This window comes from Agelaius tricolor, unplaced genomic scaffold (assembly GCF_023055355.1).
Source record: "Agelaius tricolor isolate 1412-34295 unplaced genomic scaffold, bAgeTri1.0.p SCAF_12, whole genome shotgun sequence".
NCBI classification, from domain to species: Eukaryota; Metazoa; Chordata; class Aves; order Passeriformes; family Icteridae; genus Agelaius; species Agelaius tricolor.
Genome location: NW_027269272.1, coordinates 12,304,447 through 12,326,023, shown reverse-complemented (window position 1 = coordinate 12,326,023; position 21,577 = coordinate 12,304,447). Strand labels below are relative to the sequence as shown.

The following is a 21,577-nucleotide window of genomic DNA, read 5'->3' as shown; positions in this document are numbered from 1 at the left end:
AAATCTATTTGCATTTCTACAGTGCTTCAGCTCTAGCTGTGAATGCCTAATCAGTCCTATTGCTGGAAAAATATTTTCCAGCCTCTTGTCCAATCTATGTCTGATTGCAGTGCATTACTGCAAAGCCACTTCACCCATGCCCTGGCCCACATCACCAGAGGGCTGGGGGAGAATGTTTGAAGGCAGTGCTGGTGGGTAGGACACAATACAGCGGTGTCTGTCAGTGCTTCAGCAGCTGGACCTCTAACAGAATCCTGCCCAGTGGAACATGCAAAGGTGTTTGTATTTCTAGAACTACAAAACCCTAAATAATGGCTGTGGAAAGATCCCCTTACACACCTTTGCAGGAATAGTAATATTTACCCCAGCATCCATGCTAGCCTTAGCCTTAATAATCACATTGCATTTTCCTCCCCCAGACTTGCCCAGCAGTTTTTGACTGTAGGCTGTTTCTCATTCCCTGTTCTGCATGCTTTATCAGAGTGATAAGCACTATCAAGCCACTGCTACATCCTGATGCTGCACAGTGTGACACATATTTGTAGATTTACCCTGAATCCCAATGAGTTGCACCTGCTTTTTTACTAATCAGTAGTTTTGTTCTGCCTTCACAGACCCTGGAAATTTAAGGACAGTTTAAGCTTAGTATGCAGTTCTCAGGACAGATATAGCTGCTTGGTTTCAATCACCCAGCACAGAAGTGTTGTAATCTGGCCAAATCCCATACATTTGTCTTATTTACACTTCTATTTAATTTGATATGTAATGTACATCGCTCAGACAAAAATCATTTGTCCCATGATGGTTTTACATACATATTTAAGAATTTTATCTCCTGTAATCCACTGTCACTCTTAGCCCTGTTCCAAAGTCGAAATCATTTAAACAAATATCTCTACCTTTTCTCATCAAAACAATCCATTTTACATGTATTTACAAAGTAAATTTTTCCATGAGAAAGCAGCCAGTGCATCACAACTGCATTTCCATTTAATGAATTTAATTATCATTCTTTTGCCTCACCCAGGAAGCATTTAAGGCAATTTTCCATTTAATCATTTCCACTAAAAGCTACAGCAGTAGCTTGGGATTTTAAGGATTATCAAACCTCATCCTGTGGAATGGGAAACTTTGGTTGTTAAATGAGACACAACAATCATGACAGATCCTGTAATGGGAACAGGTGTCCTGTAACTGGGCATGGCCATTCCTTAGTTAGAGAAGGGACCTCCATGAGATGCACCAAATCAATCTGTCCTACAATGTTACTGCCACAAACTGGTGAGGAATGCTGTGGTAAAAACTTTCTTTTGTACATCCAGCTTGTGCCTGTGTAAGTCTCCTTGTCACATCCCAGTGCTAGAAAACTAAAATATATTTATTTAGAAGGTTTTTCTGCCTTCAGGGGAAAGGAAATGAAAACCTGGACAGGGAGTGAAGTAGATCTTGACACATCTGTAGATTTATGCTAGAGGTTCAATCATATATCCTACAGAATCCTATAGGTTTATATCCTAAATCTCAGAAGCAATAAGAAATAACTTCCACCTACTGCCTTCTGCTAGCAATAACTAACCAAATGTTTTGGCAATTCCTAAGCTTAAATGGGGTCTGTCCTTGGCTGCTGTCAGTGAGGAGCATGGATACAGGATAGAGCCACAGAGCATACACTTACTGCTGTGTGGGTGGGCTTTGTGCAGTGTCAGCTATAGTAAAAGAAGGGAAAAAAGAATTCTACAAAGGGCTTTTTATGTGCTTAAAGCCTGTGAGGATCCCCCTGGTATGGCCAGGTCTGACAGAAAGCACCTTGCACTCTGAATATCTAGAACCTTCTTGGTAGTGGGGACAGGATGTTTTCATTGGCATTTTCATTCACTACCTTGAGCTTGTCAAGTTGCTCACAACACACCTAAAAGCAGAGGATTAGGGAATGACTTCTCTCATCCCACCCCTCACACTCCCCACAAACAGCAATGCCTGACATTCCACGTGTTTCATTATGATGAGTCTTTGCCCCAAGGGATTTACCATGAATCCACTGCACCTCTTGAGGCTGAAGTAACCAATGTGGCAGAGATTTCTGGGGACCTTTTAGGCCAGTCACTGGTGTAAACCCTGAGGCTGCCTGAGGAGCAGGCACTAGAATGGACAGGGAACTTAGAAATGTAACTTGTCTTACTTCCTTGTTGTTACCCAAATTCACTCTTCCCCCATTCCCAGAGCTGCCCAGGTCTTTACCATACACATTTTGAGGCATCAGATGAAAATGTCACATCTTCCACACATCATTCTCATTATCATAATTAGCCATAATTAAATAACAGATACATATTTGATGCACTTTGATATAAAAACAACAAAACTATAATGAAGACATGGCTGTGTGCTATGGAGAAAAACCAACACCGTTGTGTGAAGGAGCTGACTGAAATATTTGTGTTCTACTGGCACTGAATCCATGTGATCCAGGAGCACAGCGTGGTGGGGAAGAGGCAGCTCCCACAAGAAGCAGACTCCTCTGTAGGCCACTGATATTTGTCAAACTCATTATTACAGCCTCAGAAGCCACAAACCTATTAGTAAGAGTGTTTAAAATAAAAATACAGTAGCACAATAAGGCTTCCTGGGGACCCTGCTGCCACAGTTACTGTATTAAAAACCATTTCTATCTGGCACACCAGTTAAAGATAACTGTATAAGCAGGAGAAAACCTGCTTGCCACGGGTAAATGTGCTGCTGATTCATTCTGAATCATATCACCACAAATACTTCCACCCTGAGAAGTTATTTATTGGCTTGGAAGGTTTCTGTTCCTGAAAGTTCATCACAGTAGTTTCATGTCACTTTAGGCCTACCTGCAAGCCTGCCCATCAGTTAATTTTTCTTTCCCAACCAAAAAAACCTGTTTTCACTTGAGCAATGACCATCATTGCACATCAATAGTCTTACATCCCTAGAAACAGGAGGTAGCCTGGGTACAAGAAATTTTATCATTCACCTCCATCTTTGTTCATCAGAGCAAGGATTCTGTTTAAAAATAAACCCAAACTTGAAATGTTTGTTAAAAGTTGGATGTGTTTCTTTTCCTTTCTATACAGTTACAGAAATTCTCACACTTTCAGAGGTCTCAATTTTAGATTTCAATTACTAAGGCACAAGATCCAAATCCCAAGATGTAACCACACCCTAATTTAGAAATGTAGAACTTCAGTGTTTTAAAGTTGGTTAATATTCCACAGTGTCCCTTGTTTCTAAGGGAGACAGAACCAAGCCCAGGTAGGCACCTGGAAACTCTCAAGCCTTGGCAATATCCCTTTCTGTCCTAAATACATTTAACTTTTTAATCAAACAATAAATTTTACATTTGAAAACTGCACTAACTTAAATGCCTGTCAAGGGTACCTGGCAATCTTCATTTATAATGCAGGTATGAATTCCTCTTTTCTTTGTTCTTGAGCTACTTGTACTACTATTTGACTGAGCTAATCCAATAAAAATGCTAAAACTGTTTCAAACATTTTTCTTTATAGTTCATTTCATGCCCTATTTTACAGCAGGCTGTTCTCTAATCCAATTTACATTATTCTGAAATCACAAACTGATCCTAATTACCTTTTAATGATAATACAAGCTAATTTAAAGGAAACATCAGGTGCTGCAGTGAAAACCTATTGTAGAAGTTCCTTGCAAATGAGATCATGGGGTTTATGTATTTTGATATGAAATATTAAATTAAAATATTTTCTTGTTTTACGTGTAAAATTCAATACTTACACTGTAGTTTCAAATGTGGGGCAAAAGTGTTGCTGTTCCAGAATCTTTGGAGGAGTTCATTCTGAAATTTAGAGAATAGCTGAATTACTCATTAATTAGTTCAGCATGAATAATAACCAGAAGCATGACTCTGCCTTTAACATAGATTGATAGCAGGTTAGGATGCAGCAATGTTTATATACTTGGAGAGGAAGTTCAAAACATTATTGGCTCTCACTCTCTTGACTCAAAATAGTTTTCTTGTGAATTTCTGCTGGATCAGACTTGGTTTTTTTCCTTTAATCACTCAGATCTGAAAGGTTTGAGGACTTTCCATAGACAGGTCTTTATATTATCATTCTTGACCGTCCTGAAAACTATTTCTGAAAGTAGGATTTTTCTGTCATGTGATGTTCTGAAGAAAGCTCATAGAGTTTTCTTCACACATACAATATTCCTGAGGTTGAAAAGACAAAATTACCCTCATATATCCCTCTGTCTGTATAATAATAAGGTGATACACAGTGATATTAAATGTTGGCACATTTGAAGCTTCAAAGGTGAAGAAAAGAGATACAAAGTTTTGTTCTGGGTCCACAGCTAATCTGGGACACTTAGTGCTATCAGATGTGGTTAAAGCCATGGATTTAGCAGATTCTTTAATATTAAAGTCAGACATTTATATTGATAATGGGATGGGATTAGGGGTCTTAACATTTCAGCATACAAAGCACCCACTCAGCTGAGAACTAGAGAGAAACTTCTCATATTGGAGGCAATTTTATGAGCTGCAGCAGGTTTTCTTGAACTTACAAAACCCCTAAATATTTAGACCAGACAAAATTCTTCAGAAGGTTGACTTCTTGTAGGCAAAGAAAAACCTTGCATGTTCTGATTGCTAGAATGATGGTAATCGTTGGAGTATGTGATTGGTGAAGTGAATTTATTGCTGGCTGACTGAATGAGCCAATTAACCAGTGAACCCAATTTACCCAGCCCTGAGTGACTCTGTGTGGTAGCTCAGGATGTGACAACAGTTGTGTGATCTGAGAACTCCGAGTTAGACATTTAATTATATTTAACTCCTGTAGATAATACAATCTAAAAGTGCCTTTTTTTCTCTCTGTAAACTAGGCATTTTCAGTCCTTCTTTTTTCCTAATGAAAGTTTCTTCGTGTGACTAATATCTTTTTAGAATGCCACCACCTTCTGTAAAACAGTGAATTAGGAATTGTTTTAAATAATTTACATTAATTGTATCTGGATGATCTTATGTCTTCTTTTTATAGATTTAATTTTTACTGTCATGAGGATATCTGTCTCAAAGTATATACGTAAGACTGTCAGTAATTCATCCCCTTTTCAAAGGTTCTCTCAATTTATAACACTGAGTAAAGTAAATCTTCAGGTAATGTTTAAATTTGTGTAGTGCAATAAAATATTAAGTGGCACTATGATTGGGACACAGTACAGTTGACAGTGTTTCATGGCTCATTTACCCAAGTAATTATTACATTTTACTCAGCACTCTGAGATCAAGTGCAGGTTTTTCATTGCAGAGGTTCAGCTTGTTATGCATATAATGCATAATGGCTCTAATTTAAGTGGAGCTCAGGAACACAGGATCCTGAAGCTGTGTTACATTCATTAGGGAAGTACTAAAAATACATTAAATTATAGCGCGCAGTCGTGAGTGGTGGTGAATTGGTTTGTATGTCTGTGGTGCACACTGTTGTAAACCTCTAATACAGTAAGGGCTATTTGAAAGTCAGCTGAAAAAAGAGATAAGAAATTTTAACAAAAAACCAAACCATGAAATACCACTTACTGACAGTTTCCAGTGAAGATTGGTGACCTCAACTAACTTTCATCTCATGTGTGTTCATGCCTTATTGTCATCTTATTGCAGGGGTTCCATACTGCTGTCTCCCTATGACAAAGGTTTCATATCGTGGGCAGCTCCTCAGAGCACTGACTCTTTCTTCTTCCCAAAGCAGCCACTGACTCCAGTTCCCTTCTCACCCAGCCACCCCACTCTGTTATGGCATCTTCTTCTCATTGGTTACAGCTGTGGCCTGGTAAAGTCAGGCCTGTTCCTAATCTTTGATAATTGGCCCAGCTGCAACTCCTTAGGGGTAAGATTACTCTCTACACTATCTTTATTTTCTTATAGTCTATCCCCCTACATGCCTTATCCCCTTTTTTTCACTCCTTACTTTTGCTACACTGTTAGCATTTATGAGCAAAATCTACAATTATATCTTGAAATTTTGAACCTGAGCAAAATGGTTTTTTCCATTTTAAAGGAAAGCATCTCTATATTTCAATAATTCAACCCATGGTTGAATGTACTACAGAAGACTAACCAAAATAAAATTCACTGACATGTAGCTATTCTTTACTTTCATGAGGACAAATCCATAGGAAGATATTTTTAGTTAAGCAAAGGCTCAGACATTGAGACTTTCTGAGCACTCAGGCCTTCTGCATAATCTTGTTCAAGCCAGTCCTAAAGCCTTGAACACAAATATGGGTGGTCATCCCTTAACTGAAACAACAGGGCATGACAGCCCCGCCACTTTGAAGCCTCTTTCAGATCTCTTCACTTTTTCTATTACCACTGGCCCCCAAATTGACTGATATAGAAACCTGGGCTGGATTTTTTTATTTATATTCAATACCTGTTTGCTTGGTTGAGTAACTCTGAACAGCCTCACTTTCCCAAAGCTCTGGTAGCACAGGACTGTCTGAGGAGCTCCCTGTGGACCCAAGGTTGCTGGAACAAAGCCTTTCTTTCCCTATCTCTGAGGTGTAAAGTGTGTTTCTCTCCATTTAGCCTTCCCATCCCAACTTCTGAGGTAAGAAGCACACAGAAGATGATCTGTGACTGCTTCCAGAGTCTCTGTGATAGATCTTTGGCAGTGCCCACTGGGAAAAGCCAAGCCAAGGTTCCCTGAGCACAGCAGGGCTCCCTGGAGCTGTGTCAGAGCTGCTGGTGCTGAAGCTCTGTGAGAGCTGCAGCTCTGCAGTTCTAATGCTCAGCTGTTGGACAGGACTGTGCCCCGGTAACTGGGATGCAGTGATTTGTAAAGTCAGGCTCTTTTCTGATCTCTGTTATTTCTATAGCCAGAGGGGTTTTCTTCTTGTGTGATTTACACAGAATAACTTTAGGTAATGTTACTATTGCTTTATTGTTACCTGACACACTTCAGTGAGGTTTTCTCCTGCTTTGATTAGTGAGAAAAGGATTTTTTGGAGAAAAGCCCATGATACTACCCTTTCTAGTGACAAATCTGATTTAAAAGAGAACTAAAAGAAGGAAGTAGTAGCACATAGAACAATTCAAAATAACAGATCACTGCAGCCAGAGCATTTGATGTGAAGAATTCTGTTGTATGGAAAAAGTCATAGAAATATATTGGTATGTTAGAAACAGAAAGAGCAAAATAAAGAAACAGGCTTTTAATTTTCATCTCTATTATTTCTGTTTTTCAGCATATATTTTAAATTCTGAAAAATTACTTTTTATTTCTACTGTGGTATCAGTCAATCACTATGTTACTTCAGATACAAAGGAAAATAAAATCATCCCCTTTTCCTATTGTTGGTTTATTGATATCACCACTCCTTGTGAAAAAGAAGAAATGTAAAGGAAGAAATATTTTTTCATCTTTTACTTGCATGATTACAATCTGTAGCTATGTTCAACTGGCTTCAAGCTACAAGATAATCATGTCTAGATAAGGCAAGATTCTTTAGGGAGTTAGACTATGAGATAAAAAATTCTCTGCAGGCTAGAAAACATATTTGGCAAGAAAGATGTAAATTACAAGTCTCTTCCATGCTACACAGCATAACTGCACAAACATTTTAAATCTGGAATTGTGTTTTTAAAACATTTAACACAATAAAGACCCACAGTGAGATTCAGCAGTGATAATGCAATGAATAACAAAGCTGAAGAAAATACAACTGCTGATAAAATCATCAGGCAGATGGGGCTATCAGTATTGAGGATACAGGGCATGTATGTGTGCTGTATATCTTCACTTAGCAGGTTCTGTTACATTCTATTTATGTCCCCTAGAGCTTTAACTTAGGAGTAGATTCTTTTAGAACTGGTAGGTTTCCCCATTTTAGTTTGCATGAGAGGATGCAGTTAGTTTTCAAAGAAGCAGTGGCCTATAAACTAACCTGCCCATATGTATTTATTGCCATTATTTTTTCAGTTTGCTCTATTGCAGAGGGATAGGTGCTGTGATGCCAGGTCCTGCAAGCTGAAGGTGTGGCTGGGATTTTTAGGAGGCAAAGCTCAGCACAGATTTCTTGCCTGACTACACCAGTGAGGCATATTTTTACCACAAGGGATTTAAAGGATTTTTTTCAATTTGCATCTGTCTCACCTCACATGTACCTAAGGTACCTTATGCATTGTCATCCTGTCCCCTTTGAGCACTGTTCATAGCTGCTCTCAGCAGTTCTTTTGGACACCCCTGCAGTCTCACATGCCAGGGGCGCTGCTCCCGGGCTGGTTTCCCCAGCTGCCTTGGGAACAGCACAGCCCCTGCTGCCTGCCTGCCTGTTGGGTGTGCTGTGCTCACTGCCTTGCTCACACCCAGAGGACCAAAACTCTTGCCCGGCTTTCAGCCTCCCTGTCTTGAAGACTCTGGTACCTTTTCCCATCCCAGTGTGCTCTGATCCTGTTTGTGACTGCTTGCCATGCTTCTATCCTTTGCATCTTTCCTGCAGCCTCCCCATTCTGCATCAGACAGACCCCACTTCCTCTGCTCCAAAACTACCAATTATCTCCCTTCCACTGGCAGTTTGCTGAAGAGAGGTTTTGCTGTTGAGAGCTTTCTGACAAGAGCTTCCCAAAAACCCCCAAAGCAATTTTGCTCTCTCTTTTCAGATCCCTTAAAACAGATGCTACTAAAGGAAACACTTGCAAAAAAAAAAAAAAAAAAAAAAAAAAAAAAAAAAAAAAAAAAAAAGCAGCTTCTGTTGAGCTGCATCTAAAGCTCTTCCTGAGCACTTAGAAAGTTTTGTGTGTAGTAATTACTCTTTAAATGCCTTTGGAGATAGCTCTCTTTTTTCCCCTCTACATGTAAACTGCAGCTAGACCAGGGTTGTCCCAGAGAAGCCTTCCTGGAGAGCAGCTTTATCTTCCAGCAGTACACAGACAGCCAGTGTGCTTTCCAAACTCTTTCCTCACCATAGCAGAACTGTGCTAGTAAAAAAATGGACCCTGCACAAATGGAGACTCTTCACTCCCACTTCTTTACACCAACAAGCTCCAAAATTCAGTCTGGCTTCAAAAATCTAAGGACAGCCCAATGCTCAGAATAATTAAAGCCTTGAAGAGTTTTTGTTCTGGTTCTTCAGTGTCTGTTATTTACTTCTATTTTTGTTAGTTTTGTCAGTTTAAAGGGGGGGGGCTGTGTTGTTGGGCTGAGATTTTGTGTCGTTTGTGTGGTTTACTTGCTGGTTCATACTGGAAATTGTGGTGGTTAAAGTTCAGTTTCCCAGAAGATTCTTACTTCAGCAAGTCAAATATTTATATGGTGTCTCCTCTACTGTGTAATGACAGCATTCTATGTAGCATTTTTTAGTGATGAGGCACTTTGTGAGTGCCAGACTTGTGTAATCTGGAAAATTCTGAATTCTCATGTGTTTCATTACATTACATTACTGTTTTTCTCTTTTCCTGCTGAAGTGGTAAAATACTTGCTCTAACTTGATGGGCTCCTCCCCAGACTTTAAAAATATGTTTGGGTGTTAAAAATGTCAGAGCCCCTGCAGCAAAGCTAATCTGCATTTTATTCTTCTGTTTTCTTACTTTATGACAGTTCCAAGTCTTTGACAAATCAGTTATTCACAAACATTTTCTGAAGAACCAAACCATCACTAAGTCCAACTGAGAAGTTTTCAGCAACTTTTAATTATTGATCAATTTAGCTGCAGTTTGTTTCTAAAGTATAATGTTTCTGATCATCTAATTTCTGATCACAAAAATACATTGCTGAATTTGAAGATTTATTCATGACAAAAAGAAGTTATAAGGAGGTAGGACAATTCCAAATCAACTCCCTATTCTGCACTGAGTCTATGTAGCTTCTAGAACAGACATGTATACCTAGATGCAAAAAAAAAATTGCATTGTTTGGCTTTGTCACCTAGCAGAATTTGAGACATGCAAAGCTAGAGGGACAGAGGGAAAAGAATCTGACTTCAAAGCGTAGGCTTAAGGTCAGAATTCCTTCACCCAGGATAGGACCCATGGTGCCTGGTACCACATCCCACTGTCACATCCATGCACATTCCAGCTGCCTAATTTAATGAATAATGCCTCATTATGAGCAAGGTGGAGCAGCTTGTAGGAGCTGGGACCCTGTTTGGCATCCGAGTGTAGGAAAAATAAAGGACAATGGGGTGAAGCAAGGTTTGGCTCTGAGGCTCACATGTCCTGCTCAGTCAGAGTAGAATGAAAGGCACTGCAAAGTGGAGCCACCTCTTGTTCCTGCAGCTCTGGGCTTTGTGAGAGTCAGGATGTCCCTGCAGTTCTCACTGGCAGCCAGGCCATTCATCAGTGTGTGAATCCCAGAGGATCCCTGGACAAGCAGGACGTGCTGGACACACACAGTGCTGGACAAACCCCCCAAAACCTCCTGGGAATTGAGAGGCTTTGTGGATCAAAGTGCAGCAGGGACCTGAGGCAGCAGCTCTGAGGACTCAGATTTTCAACAGAAATCTCCTCTCCTAAGTCCTTGCCCAGCTCTGTGCCTCATTATTTTTGTTCCACAGAATCCTCCTCACTGGTTCATTTGGGGAGAATGAAGGGACACTATGTCCTGGGGTAAACACAGTGCTCTAAATGATGCACAGTTCACAGTATAAATGCAAAATCCAGGATTATACAGAAAGTAGCTCTTACTCTATAAAATTATCAGATAAGGATCATTTAGAACACAGATATAAAGATCTTACATTTTAAGAGGCAAGAATTTTACCAAGGTATTTGCAATACAGATTTTTAAAAAAATGTTTTCAAAAAGTGTATAAAATAAAATTATTTTGCAGTATTATTTTAAAATTAAGATTTTCAAAGCCATATTGAAAATCAGAGTTACACTGATTTGCCACTGAAGTTCTGTTTCCTTTACACTGCCCTGAAGATCTCAGTTCTGAAATTCTAAAACAATGAAAAATAAAATTTAGCCTTCTTCATTAGTAAAAAAGATGATTTCACAGACAGGAATTGGAAATAGAAGTACTATCCTACTCAACAGATTCAGAGCTTTTTATGTTGACTCCATTGGTGTCAATTGCCTGTTCTGTGTCAGCAGTGAGCACTGGGTGGGAGCATGTTCCCATGGGACAGGAACATTCCACAGGAAATTCAGAGTCACTGATGATTTGATTTATTTACAACTTACTAAAAGACATTTCATACTTTTTCAACATATATTAAATGGATTTTTGATTAATAAAGCAATCTGATTTACTGAAATTTGGTATAAACTTGTTAAAAATATACTAAATTAATCAAATTAAGTGACAGCAGCTCTAAAAATCAATAAGACTATCTTTTTCCAATTCCACTTTATAATAGCAGAAGTACCATCAGTGCAGAACATTTCCTTGGGAATAATGTCCTGCTGTCTTTAGGGTGTGCTTTCCTTCTTGGGTTTCCAGCAAGAACAGCTGTGTTGGGCACTACTGGATGATGTGTAATATCACTACCATTGGGAGCTCAGGTATCCACTGGGATCCATCTTTTCAATATGCAGAATTATCAGTACTAAATTTGCCAGATAGTTACAACTTATTTTTATTTAATATTTTAAAATGTTTTTAAATGAGGGAGAAGAGTACCTCTGGTCAAACCTGCAAGTAGGTTTAGGCAATTATTTCTAAAAGACCTGGCTGTGCTCACTTCCATTACTGTGGCTTTGGATACAATTGAAAATTGGGAGAGCAGCACCACAGTCAGGTTTTGAAGGACTCATTCCTTAGAGCTGACAAAATTTTCTGGGGATAAGAAGACGAAGTTCACTGCAAGGTCTTGAGTCATTATTCTTTGGGAAGGGAAAGAAAGTGAGCTCATCAATCAAGAGAGCCAGAGCTGCATGCAGGGTGTAGGGTGATTGCTGCTGAGCTGTTTGCTGGAGAACTTCTGTAAATATCTACACAAATACTCAGGGCCACTGGGGAGGGCTGTGGTGACCTCTCTGCTTCTCTCCTGGTGCAACACAGCGAGCTTGGTGCAGTGTCTGAAAGCCGTTTGTAATTAACTCTCAGGCTGTTTGTTAATTGCACTTTAGCTGTCCCTCAGGTCAGTGCTCATGGGAATTCAGGAGCTCCTTAGGAGGAAAGCTGAGGGCAAAACCGAGCTCAGGATGAGCATGCATGGAACTTGTTAAAATGATTGGTTTAGAGCCTGAAGTTAGAAGAGCACAGTTGTCAATGTGTGTGTATATGGAACAGGCATTGAATGCAATGGGGTTTATTATTAACTAGACTGAACATGAATAATATTGTAAAAATCTGCAACAGGTTCTAACAACAAGTGAATCTCTTTTTTCCACATTATTTCAAGATTCTAATTGGAATGCACATCTCAGAGAGCACTGTCTAGTTACATAAGCCAGAGATAACATTTCCTGTGAAACTAGTGAGGCTGTAGCAGGGCATTTTGAAATATGACTTTGCTGGCTCACTGTCACTGTGAGTTGTTAAATATGCCCACTTAGAGACCTTATGTGGAACTTTGAGTGCTGCTAACATTTAAAAGCTGATAGAATAACACAATTCATTTAGAAATACAAAGCAAGCCACAGAGCTGATAGGAGAACTGCCTTTGTTTAAATGTTCTACATTAGACAAATTTGTCTTAATAATGTCTTCTTAAGCTTACCTTATCTTTCCTTTTGAAAAATAAACAGCCCAAACCATTGTTCTCTGCTAACAGGAGATGAAAATTACCCAGAAAACCGTTGATTTGGAATTGTCTCTGACATTTCAATACAGTATTTGACAGTTGAACAGGAAATAGAATTTTTATATGATACCAGTTTATGTTCAGTATTCATGTGATACATTCATTGAAAAGAAGCTGAAGAGAATACAACCCTCTTTAATAATGTAAATTAAACATAAATATTACATACTCTGTCTGAATACCAGTTTTATCCTTGCCCTGACAGGTTGATAATGTATGGCTTTGTGAAGGCCATGGTACACATTGGCCAGTTAAAGCAATGGGAATTCCACTTCACTGACTGTTTATTTTTTGGATCGCTGATGTCTGCCACAGATCCAGGTAACCATTTCAAATAAATTACTTTTTCAAAAGTCAGAAGAGTAAATAAGAACTGTATGTGCCATAGAAATGTTCTAAGTCTCTGTTCTTGGGGTTTTTTTTTTCTTCTCTTAGCTGTTAAATACCTGATATTCTGATAATCATATGCAAATCAAAGTCCAAGTCAGCTCCTGAGATACCTTGTGGCTTTTTAGTAGCTGGTTTTCCTAGGCTGAGGTCACAAACTTTATAATTAAGGTTACTGAAAAGATTGGGAAAATGCTCTCTGATCTTCAGGACACCACCTGTTGCTTGCTGATATGAGAACTGCTGGAGCCTCACAGATAATAATCACAACCTCACATCCATGTGTGACCTAACCCCCTTTAAGATATGGGGAATGGAGTGTTCAAATTTGGCCATATAAATACTGTTTATGTGATATCAATGTTCAGGATAAATACAACTCAAAAAACCAGATACCAAGAAATTGACTTGAATTTGCAGATGTAAGATTTAAAGCCCAAAGTCACAGTAAATGGCAAAGTCTGGGAAGCAGAATCAGTCAATTTTGGAATCAAAGAATTACAGAATCATTTCGATTTGGAGGGATGTCTGGAGGTGTTCTAGTCCTACCTTCTAATTAAAGCAGTCTAATCTCAAAGCTAGCCTAGCTTGCATAGATTTGTCCAGGATTTGTTATGTTGAAACTGTCAATAAGAATACTCAGGTGTTAAAAGTATTGCTATTTGCAGCTGTGGGAACACAGTAAAGGAGAAGGTGAACAGATATTTATAGAGGTTATCTGCTAAGACAAAATACAAAATCTGCAAGGGTGCAATGGATTTTTGCAAAATTTTCAGCTGAGCAATTAAAGGAGACAGAACAGAAAACATTTTGTCATGCACGTGAAATTCTGCATTAGTGTTAAAAAACTGCACTTGAGAAGCTTCTCTAAGAGACTTAGGAATAAAGCTTTCAAATTCCTGGCTTTTAAAAGAAATGAGAAAAAGCAATATTGTTCTACATATTTTTTCCAGTCTTTAAATGAAGTCTCAATATTTAACAAAATATTTGGGCTTGTGATTTATCATTCTGACAGCTTAAAAGTACAGTATAAAACAATTTGTTTCCACAAAACCAGTTGTTGCAAGGTTACTGTAAAAGCTGCATGAAATTGTTGTTCTCAAATTAATCCACACATCCAATATGCTGCCACTTCTTCAATCACCCAGCCATATTAATAAGACTCAGCACATGATTGAAGCCAATCTTCAGAGCAAGAGAAAAAGACAGAAGTTGGAAACACAAGGAAAACCTAGGAAAATCAACTGCTTATGGAATAAAAGCATCCTTACAATTTCCAAGTCTATTTCGTGATAGTGCTATGAATAGGGTTTTGCAGCTGGCTCAGTTTCTTTTCCCATTTCCCAGTCCAAGACTATTTAGTTTCACAAATATTGACTTATGATGAGTAATGTATAAGACAAATGCACTGATTTTGATTATAAGAGTATTAAATCACCACTGATTAATCTAGAACAATCAAGAGGGAAAAAATATCAACAAAACAGAAGCTCCTCTTGCACTGTAAGGAATAAGTTACAAGGATTACTTTTCCCAGAGTTTTAAACAGGCTTAAAAAGCTAAAGTTGCACTTGAGAAAACTATTTTTAGTGTGACAAACTGCATTGATTGTTTCTAATTACTTCTCTGCTTATATAGTCTGTGCACATCCAAGAGTTTTTTAATGTTCAGCCTTGCTCCCTCTGCTATCAATTCACAATATTCTAAGTTGTTTCATGTGTTCACTAATCTTATCCATAAATTTCACCCCCTCAAAGACTTAAGAGAATTCTGAATTAAGGTTTTCATTAATTAAATGGTTGACACTGCTGAAAATATTTCATTGCGTTTTAGGATTTGCCAGTGAATTATAACCTCAAGTGTGTAAAGAGCTCACTGGCATTCCAAAATCAGTTCAAATATGGCTCCCTAGAGAATTGATACATATTAGGGCGTAAAATAATCAGTATAAAGATTCTATCTGTGATAACTAGGGTTCATTTTGGGTTTTTTAAAGAAAACTTCAGTAAAATGTTTTGAGTGTTATCAACAATAAATTGGTCTTAAGATGAAATAATAAATTCCTGACAGATTTGCTACATGATTTTTCATTTAATTCTTCACTGTGTAGGACTATGAACTCATTTCAAAAAGAGATTTAATTTCCCATGGCTATGGAAAGCAATTAAGTCTCAAAAGATGCCAAAAACTGATTTGTTGACTTGACAGAAGTTGGTTTGATTGAGCTTCTTATTTGTGATAGTAAAGATGACTGGTAGGTGTTTACATGTTAAACAAAGCTTTTTAATCTCAAGGTAGCAAACAAACATATGCCAGGTAAAATTTTCTAGTATTGCAAAGAAGAAGGAAATAATGTCACAGCACTCTGCAGTTTTAGTTCTGAAGTTTATCTGAAGATTTTTAATCTAGATATTTTGGCATAAAAATAATTCAGGAGAATTGCTCTTATTTGCTGTGTGTTCTCTTACATAGAAAACTAGCACTGGAACTAAGATTAAGAAATGAATTTAGGACTGGATATACTTGGGACTGTGTTTTCCATTATAGACTGTGATCCTTAAATATCACCAATACTTTGTGATGCCTCAAAAGACTTTCATGTCTCTAGAAAGGACAGTTAGAAACTTCAGGGACAAAACAAGGTCACTCTTGACCAAATAATTCATCTTACAGAGAACATCTCCTTCCAATCATTTATCATTTTCAGTAGAGAAAGTTTCTCATGTTAAGACTTCAGGTGAGAGGTGAAATTTTAAGAAATAGAATTTCTAAATTCCCAAATTATCCCTTCATTATTCTTAATTTAAAACATGACACCAGTATTTACATTTTTGTTTATTCTGATCAATAGGCATAATTCATCACATTGTCAAGGAAATCATGTCTTATTGTTTCATCTGCATAAACCAGCACAGATTTCCCTGTTTCACTGTTGAAAGGGTTGCCTTGTGTTAGCGCTGGGATTTGATTTCTGGTGTGCCCTGACTCTGGGAATGTTTTTGGGCTCCCTTCAGAGGTAGCAGGGCAGTTCCTGGCTGTGCTCTGTGCTCACACAGGTGCCCCTGCCCAGGAGCAGCAGGGGGAGCAGGGAAGGTGCTGGGGAGCCCTGGGTGCCTGCCCCTCAGAGACCCCACAGTGACAATGCCCCTCAGAGACCCCACAGTGACACTGACTGCCCCTCAGAGACCCCACAGTGACAATGCCCCTCAGAGACCCCACAGTGACACTGACTGCACCTCAGAGACCCCACAGTGACACTGCCCCTCAGAGACCCCACAGTGACACTGACTGCCCCTCAGAGACCCCACAGTGACAATGCCCCTCAGAGACCCCACAGTGACACTGACTGCCCCTCAGAGACCCCACAGTGACAATGCCCCTCAGAGACCCCACAGTGACACTGACTGCCCCTCAGAGACCCCACAGTGACAATGCCCCTCAGAGACCCCACAGTGACACTGAGTGCCCCTCAGAGACCTCACAGTGACAATGCCCATCAGAGACCCCACAGTGACAATGCCCATCAGAGACCCCACAGTGACACTGACTGCCCCTCAGAGACCCCACAGTGACAATGCCCATCAGAGACCCCACAGTGACACTGACTGCACCTCAGAGACCCCACAGTGACACTGACTGCCCCACAGTGACACTGCCTGCCCCTCAGAGATCCCACAGTGACACTGACTGCCCCTCAGAGACCCCACAGTGACAATGCCCATCAGAGACCCCACAGTGACACTGACTGCCCCTCAGAGACCCCACAGTGACAATGCCCATCAGAGACCCCACAGTGACACTGACTGCCCCTCAGAGATCCCACAGTGACACTGACTGCCCCTCAGAGACCCCACAGTGACAATGCCCATCAGAGACCCCACAGTGACACTGACTGCCCCTCAGAGACCCCACAGTGACACTGCCCCTCAGAGACCCCACAGTGACACTGACTGCACCTCAGAGACCTCACAGTGACACTGACTGCACCTGAGAGACCCCACAGTGACACTGACTGCCCCTCAGAGACCCCACAGTGACACTGACTGCCCCACAGTGACAATGCCCATCAGAGACCCCACAGTGACACTGACTGCCCCTCAGAGACCCCACAGTGACACTGACTGCACCTCAGAGACCTCACAGTGACAATGACTGCACCTCAGAGACCCCACAGTGACAATGCCCATCAGAGACCCCACAGTGACACTGACTGCCCCACAGTGACACTGACTGCCCCACAGTGACACTGCCTGCCCCTCAGAGACCCCACAGTGACACTGACTGCCCCTCAGAGACCCCACAGTGACACTGACTGCACCTCAGAGACCTCACAGTGACACTGCCTGCCCCTCAGAGACCCCACAGTGACAATGCCCATCAGAGACCCCACAGTGACAATGCCCATCAGACACCTCACAGTGACACTGACTGCACCTCAGAGACCTCACGGTGACAATGCCCATCAGAGACCCCACAGTGACACTGACTGCACCTCAGAGACCCCACAGTGACACTGCCCCTCAGAGACCCCACAGTGACAATGCCCATCAGAGACCCCATAGTGACACTGCCCATCAGAGACCCCACAGTGACACTGACTGCCCCACAGTGACACTGCCCCTCAGACACCTCACAGTGACTCTGCCCACAGGGTTTGGTGGCCCAGCTGCACAGTGACACTGCCCACAGGGCTTGGTGGCCCAGCTGTCCCTGTGGCTCTAATGGGGCAATGAACAGCACAGGCCTGGCACAGGGGGGTACGGATGGGACCTCTGCCCCCAAAAATACACACACAGCACAACTGTGGCAGCCCCCAGGGCTGCTGCTAGTAACAGCTTCTGGGCAACCACCTTCCCATCCAAAGACATTCCACATACCTTTAGCCCTTCCTTTTGTTTTCTTTTCCAATTTTTGATGTTTCAAGTCTAGAAAACTGATTTACCTTCAGAGGGTTTGCTGAAGCACAGCTATTTCTGAGCTATATGAACTCCCTTACCTTTGGTCACATTGACAATCACAAGGCTCTTCCCTTTTTGAAGTTACTATGGTTACAGCTGAACTGGAGCTGTGAGTTGCACTGCTCTTGTTATTGATAAAATTGGATATTTATCAGAAAGAGCAGTTTCTGTTTCTCATAAAATCGAAGGATTTTGCATTAAGAAGCATAATGTATAAATACAACAAGGTAATGCATTTCAAACACTATGTAAGACAGTTTATAAATGTGTTTTAAATTAAAATATATGTCCTCTTTCATCTTATTCACCACTGAACTAATCTGTGAGTGCTGTGACTTATTAATAGGGAAAGGAGTCTATAATTCAAATTGGAATCTTTATTTTTAGACAAAGTCAATAGGAAATAAAAGTTAGATTTCTCTAATCTTATTTTCTTCTCATTTGATACTGCACTCCTAAAAGAATTTAGTCCCATGAGCTATGAAAGATATTAATAGCTCTAGTCAGAAGACTGAGGTACAATAATACCAATACTTTATATAATGCTGTAATTTATTTTTTGTTTCCTTATTCTTTTAAAAGTAACAGCAAAGTAGCACTGAATCCAGTTAGCACAGAGATTGTTGTAGTTTGGTGATATCTCAGTTATAGATACTTTTTACAGGCATCTATAACAAGCCAATTTGTTTCTACATTTGTCCAAAGATACCTTTCACAAAGCAGCTCCACAGACACTTCTTATGACTTGGGTACAACTGAAATCATGTTGGGTTCAGCATGTGATAGATGTTACCTCAGCCCATGAAGTCAGGGAAGAAGTGAATCAGACTTTCGTTGGCATAAATAAAATCTGTGAAAATCTTAGATGCCTCACTATTTCCTGCTTCCCATCACTGAATTTTAACTGAAGTTCACAACCCTTTCTGAGTCAGCAGCTCTGGCACACGTTATTTCTGTTGGTGTCGGTTTTCTACTGCCACAAAAGGTGTTGGTGCTCCCCCAATGACCTGACCTTCCAGCCACTTCTTTACCCACCTCTTTTTCTGTCCTCATTTGCTTACACTGAAACAAGAGAGGCCGAGTACCTTAAGGGAAAGTAGTTTGGTATCTTTGTAATACAAGCTGTTATGGGAGTCTTTAAGTAGTTACCACACAAAAACCAAGCCCTACTCACTGTTGCCCAGCAGTGCCTTCAGAAAGCCAGGGGCCAAGCTGACTGCAGTGCAGCATCTACAAACTTGACTTAGATGTCAAAGTTCTCACAGACTGGGCATGTCACTGTGGTATAGGATTATTTTTAAATTATTTCCCTTCAGTTTTAAAGTCATCTGTTTGACAAAACATGATGTAACTTCCTTGGACATGATGACTATTCCTAGAGCATTATTATGTCCAGAGGTAACTTAAATTAACTTTCTTCCATAGCAGAGCAGCACATCCCCTTTGATGTGGCCATTCTGACCTATGCCCAGAGATTCTCATAATTAATGAAGGCAAATGTGGTCATGGGGAAGTGCCCAGACAGTGGTGGTCAAAACAAGGTGAAAATGTTTCCTGGAGCTCTTAAAAGGGTGGATGTGCTAAAGATCCTGCAGATCTCTGTTCTTGTGCAGACACTATTTATAATTTTCATTAATGAGTTGGCTAATGCAACAGAGGGTGTTTCTTTATGGTACAATATTGTGCTGAAAGGAGATTGCAAACACTTTGAAAGGCATGGTTAGAATTCAGTATGATTGCTGTAATGATTTAAAATAGACAAGGATAAATGCTACACTTGAAATGAAAGCATCTTCATAGACAGCAGATAAGAAGTGAGCATTCACTTCTGAAAACTATTTCAAGTTTACAACCTATGAAAATGAGTCATGAGAACCAATACATAGCAGAAAAAAAAAGGAAAACAGGATTTATTAACGTGTTCTACAGCATTTTTTCATTCTATTTCTTGACAGCAAGTGTCAACTACATTACTGGTATGTGGTTTTAGGCACTGTGTTTCAGGAAAGATATGAGCTGATTAGAGGGCAAGAAAACATTACTAAAGGAGGAGATTGAATGAAGTGAGTCATTTTAGGGAGGAGATGTCTGAAATGAGTCTTTGAATAGACAAATTCTGCTGAAAGAAAATCAGAATAAATATGACAAATTTTTGTCTCTCATTAGGCTAGGAATGGAAATTGCAGACTTGAAAAGCAGGAGGGGAGATTTGGGTTAGACATGATTCAGGAATAATTGCATTTATAAATGATATGAATACTGAAGAGCAAGTCAGACTCCCTTGAGTTTCTTGCAACCAGCATCATTTCAGTTCTTGGAAACAAATCAGATAAATATCTGTCAGCAGAGGTAGGGCTGAAGTTTGCTCTGCCTTGGGCCAGACAAGAGAGGGACAGAGCAGAGACCAGGACCCTTCAGTCAGGGACAGGTAAAGAAGATCCAATAACCTCCCCTGGAAATGGGAAAACATTTGAAATGGAAGATATTTTCTGGGAACTGGGTGAACTGGGGAGTTTCTCCCAGAAGAGGCAATTGATGCATTACTGTGTTGCTTGATTTATTATTTTGCTTTCATTTGAAAAGATTAAAGTAACATTTTTGGGGTAGAGTTGGAAGAGAAACAAGAAGAGAAAGTTGTTTATTTAGGAGGCAGGAGGAAGGAGAGGAAAGTGTAGGCATCTTCTAATTGCCTTGGCCTGCTCCACACACACTGCAGCAGTACACTGACTTTGATTACTGTTTTCTTTTCCTTCTATCATTATCACAGGGACTATTAACGAGAGCCCAAACTAATTAGCTAATAAGCAAAAGCTGAAAGTGGCAAATAGTTTTAGAAAACAAGTCTGTTTTTATGCCAATGACATTAGAGAGCAGGAGACTAAACTGAGTCCATATTTAGCACATTAAGTCAGCATTGCTACTCAGGCAAAAACCTGAATATAGATGTTGGTGAACCAAGAAAATATCTTTTGTCAATAAAGCTTCTGCCTACACCTTTGAGCTATTCTGGGGAAAGAACTCTTTTCGTAGTTTAAATTATAACTGCAGTGGGAGTAGATGGGTGAGGTTACCAGGATGGTTAAATATAACTAGCTAATTTAAATATAGCTATATCAGCAAATGTTCTGCTACACACATCTCCTAAATTGTCTTCTGTAGAATAACACTTCCAAAATTCTTCAGAGATAACTTTAGAGATAACATCAGAGATAACATCAACAGAGATCACTTTAACATAAAATCTCACAGGAGAACTGAGAATCTATTTTGGGTTTATAAACTGATTTTGAGATTACATAGATATTTAAGTGCCATTTAGAAAACCTTAGCAGCAATGCTTTGAAAGTTCCAAGAAATGTCATTAAGACAAAGCATAATCAACTGGTCATACTTTTGTATGAATTATCAGCAGTCATGTGAATGTAAAAGTATATTATTTTTATTTCTAAAATGTCAGATGTGAACATGGCATCCCAGAGGC

General features: G+C 39.8%; 1 protein-coding gene across 2 annotated transcripts in view; it reads left to right on the top strand.

The window, feature by feature from the left end:
* The window catches only part of SLC9A9 (solute carrier family 9 member A9), a 176,518-nt gene that overhangs the window by 26,507 nt on the left and 128,434 nt on the right, over window positions 1–21,577 (top strand). For both annotated transcript variants that reach the window (XM_071437659.1, XM_071437660.1), the window contains exon 5: window positions 12,957–13,072. In XM_071437659.1, coding sequence (XP_071293760.1) covers window positions 12,957–13,072 — 116 coding nt within the window. The remainder of the gene's footprint in view (window positions 1–12,956; window positions 13,073–21,577) is intronic.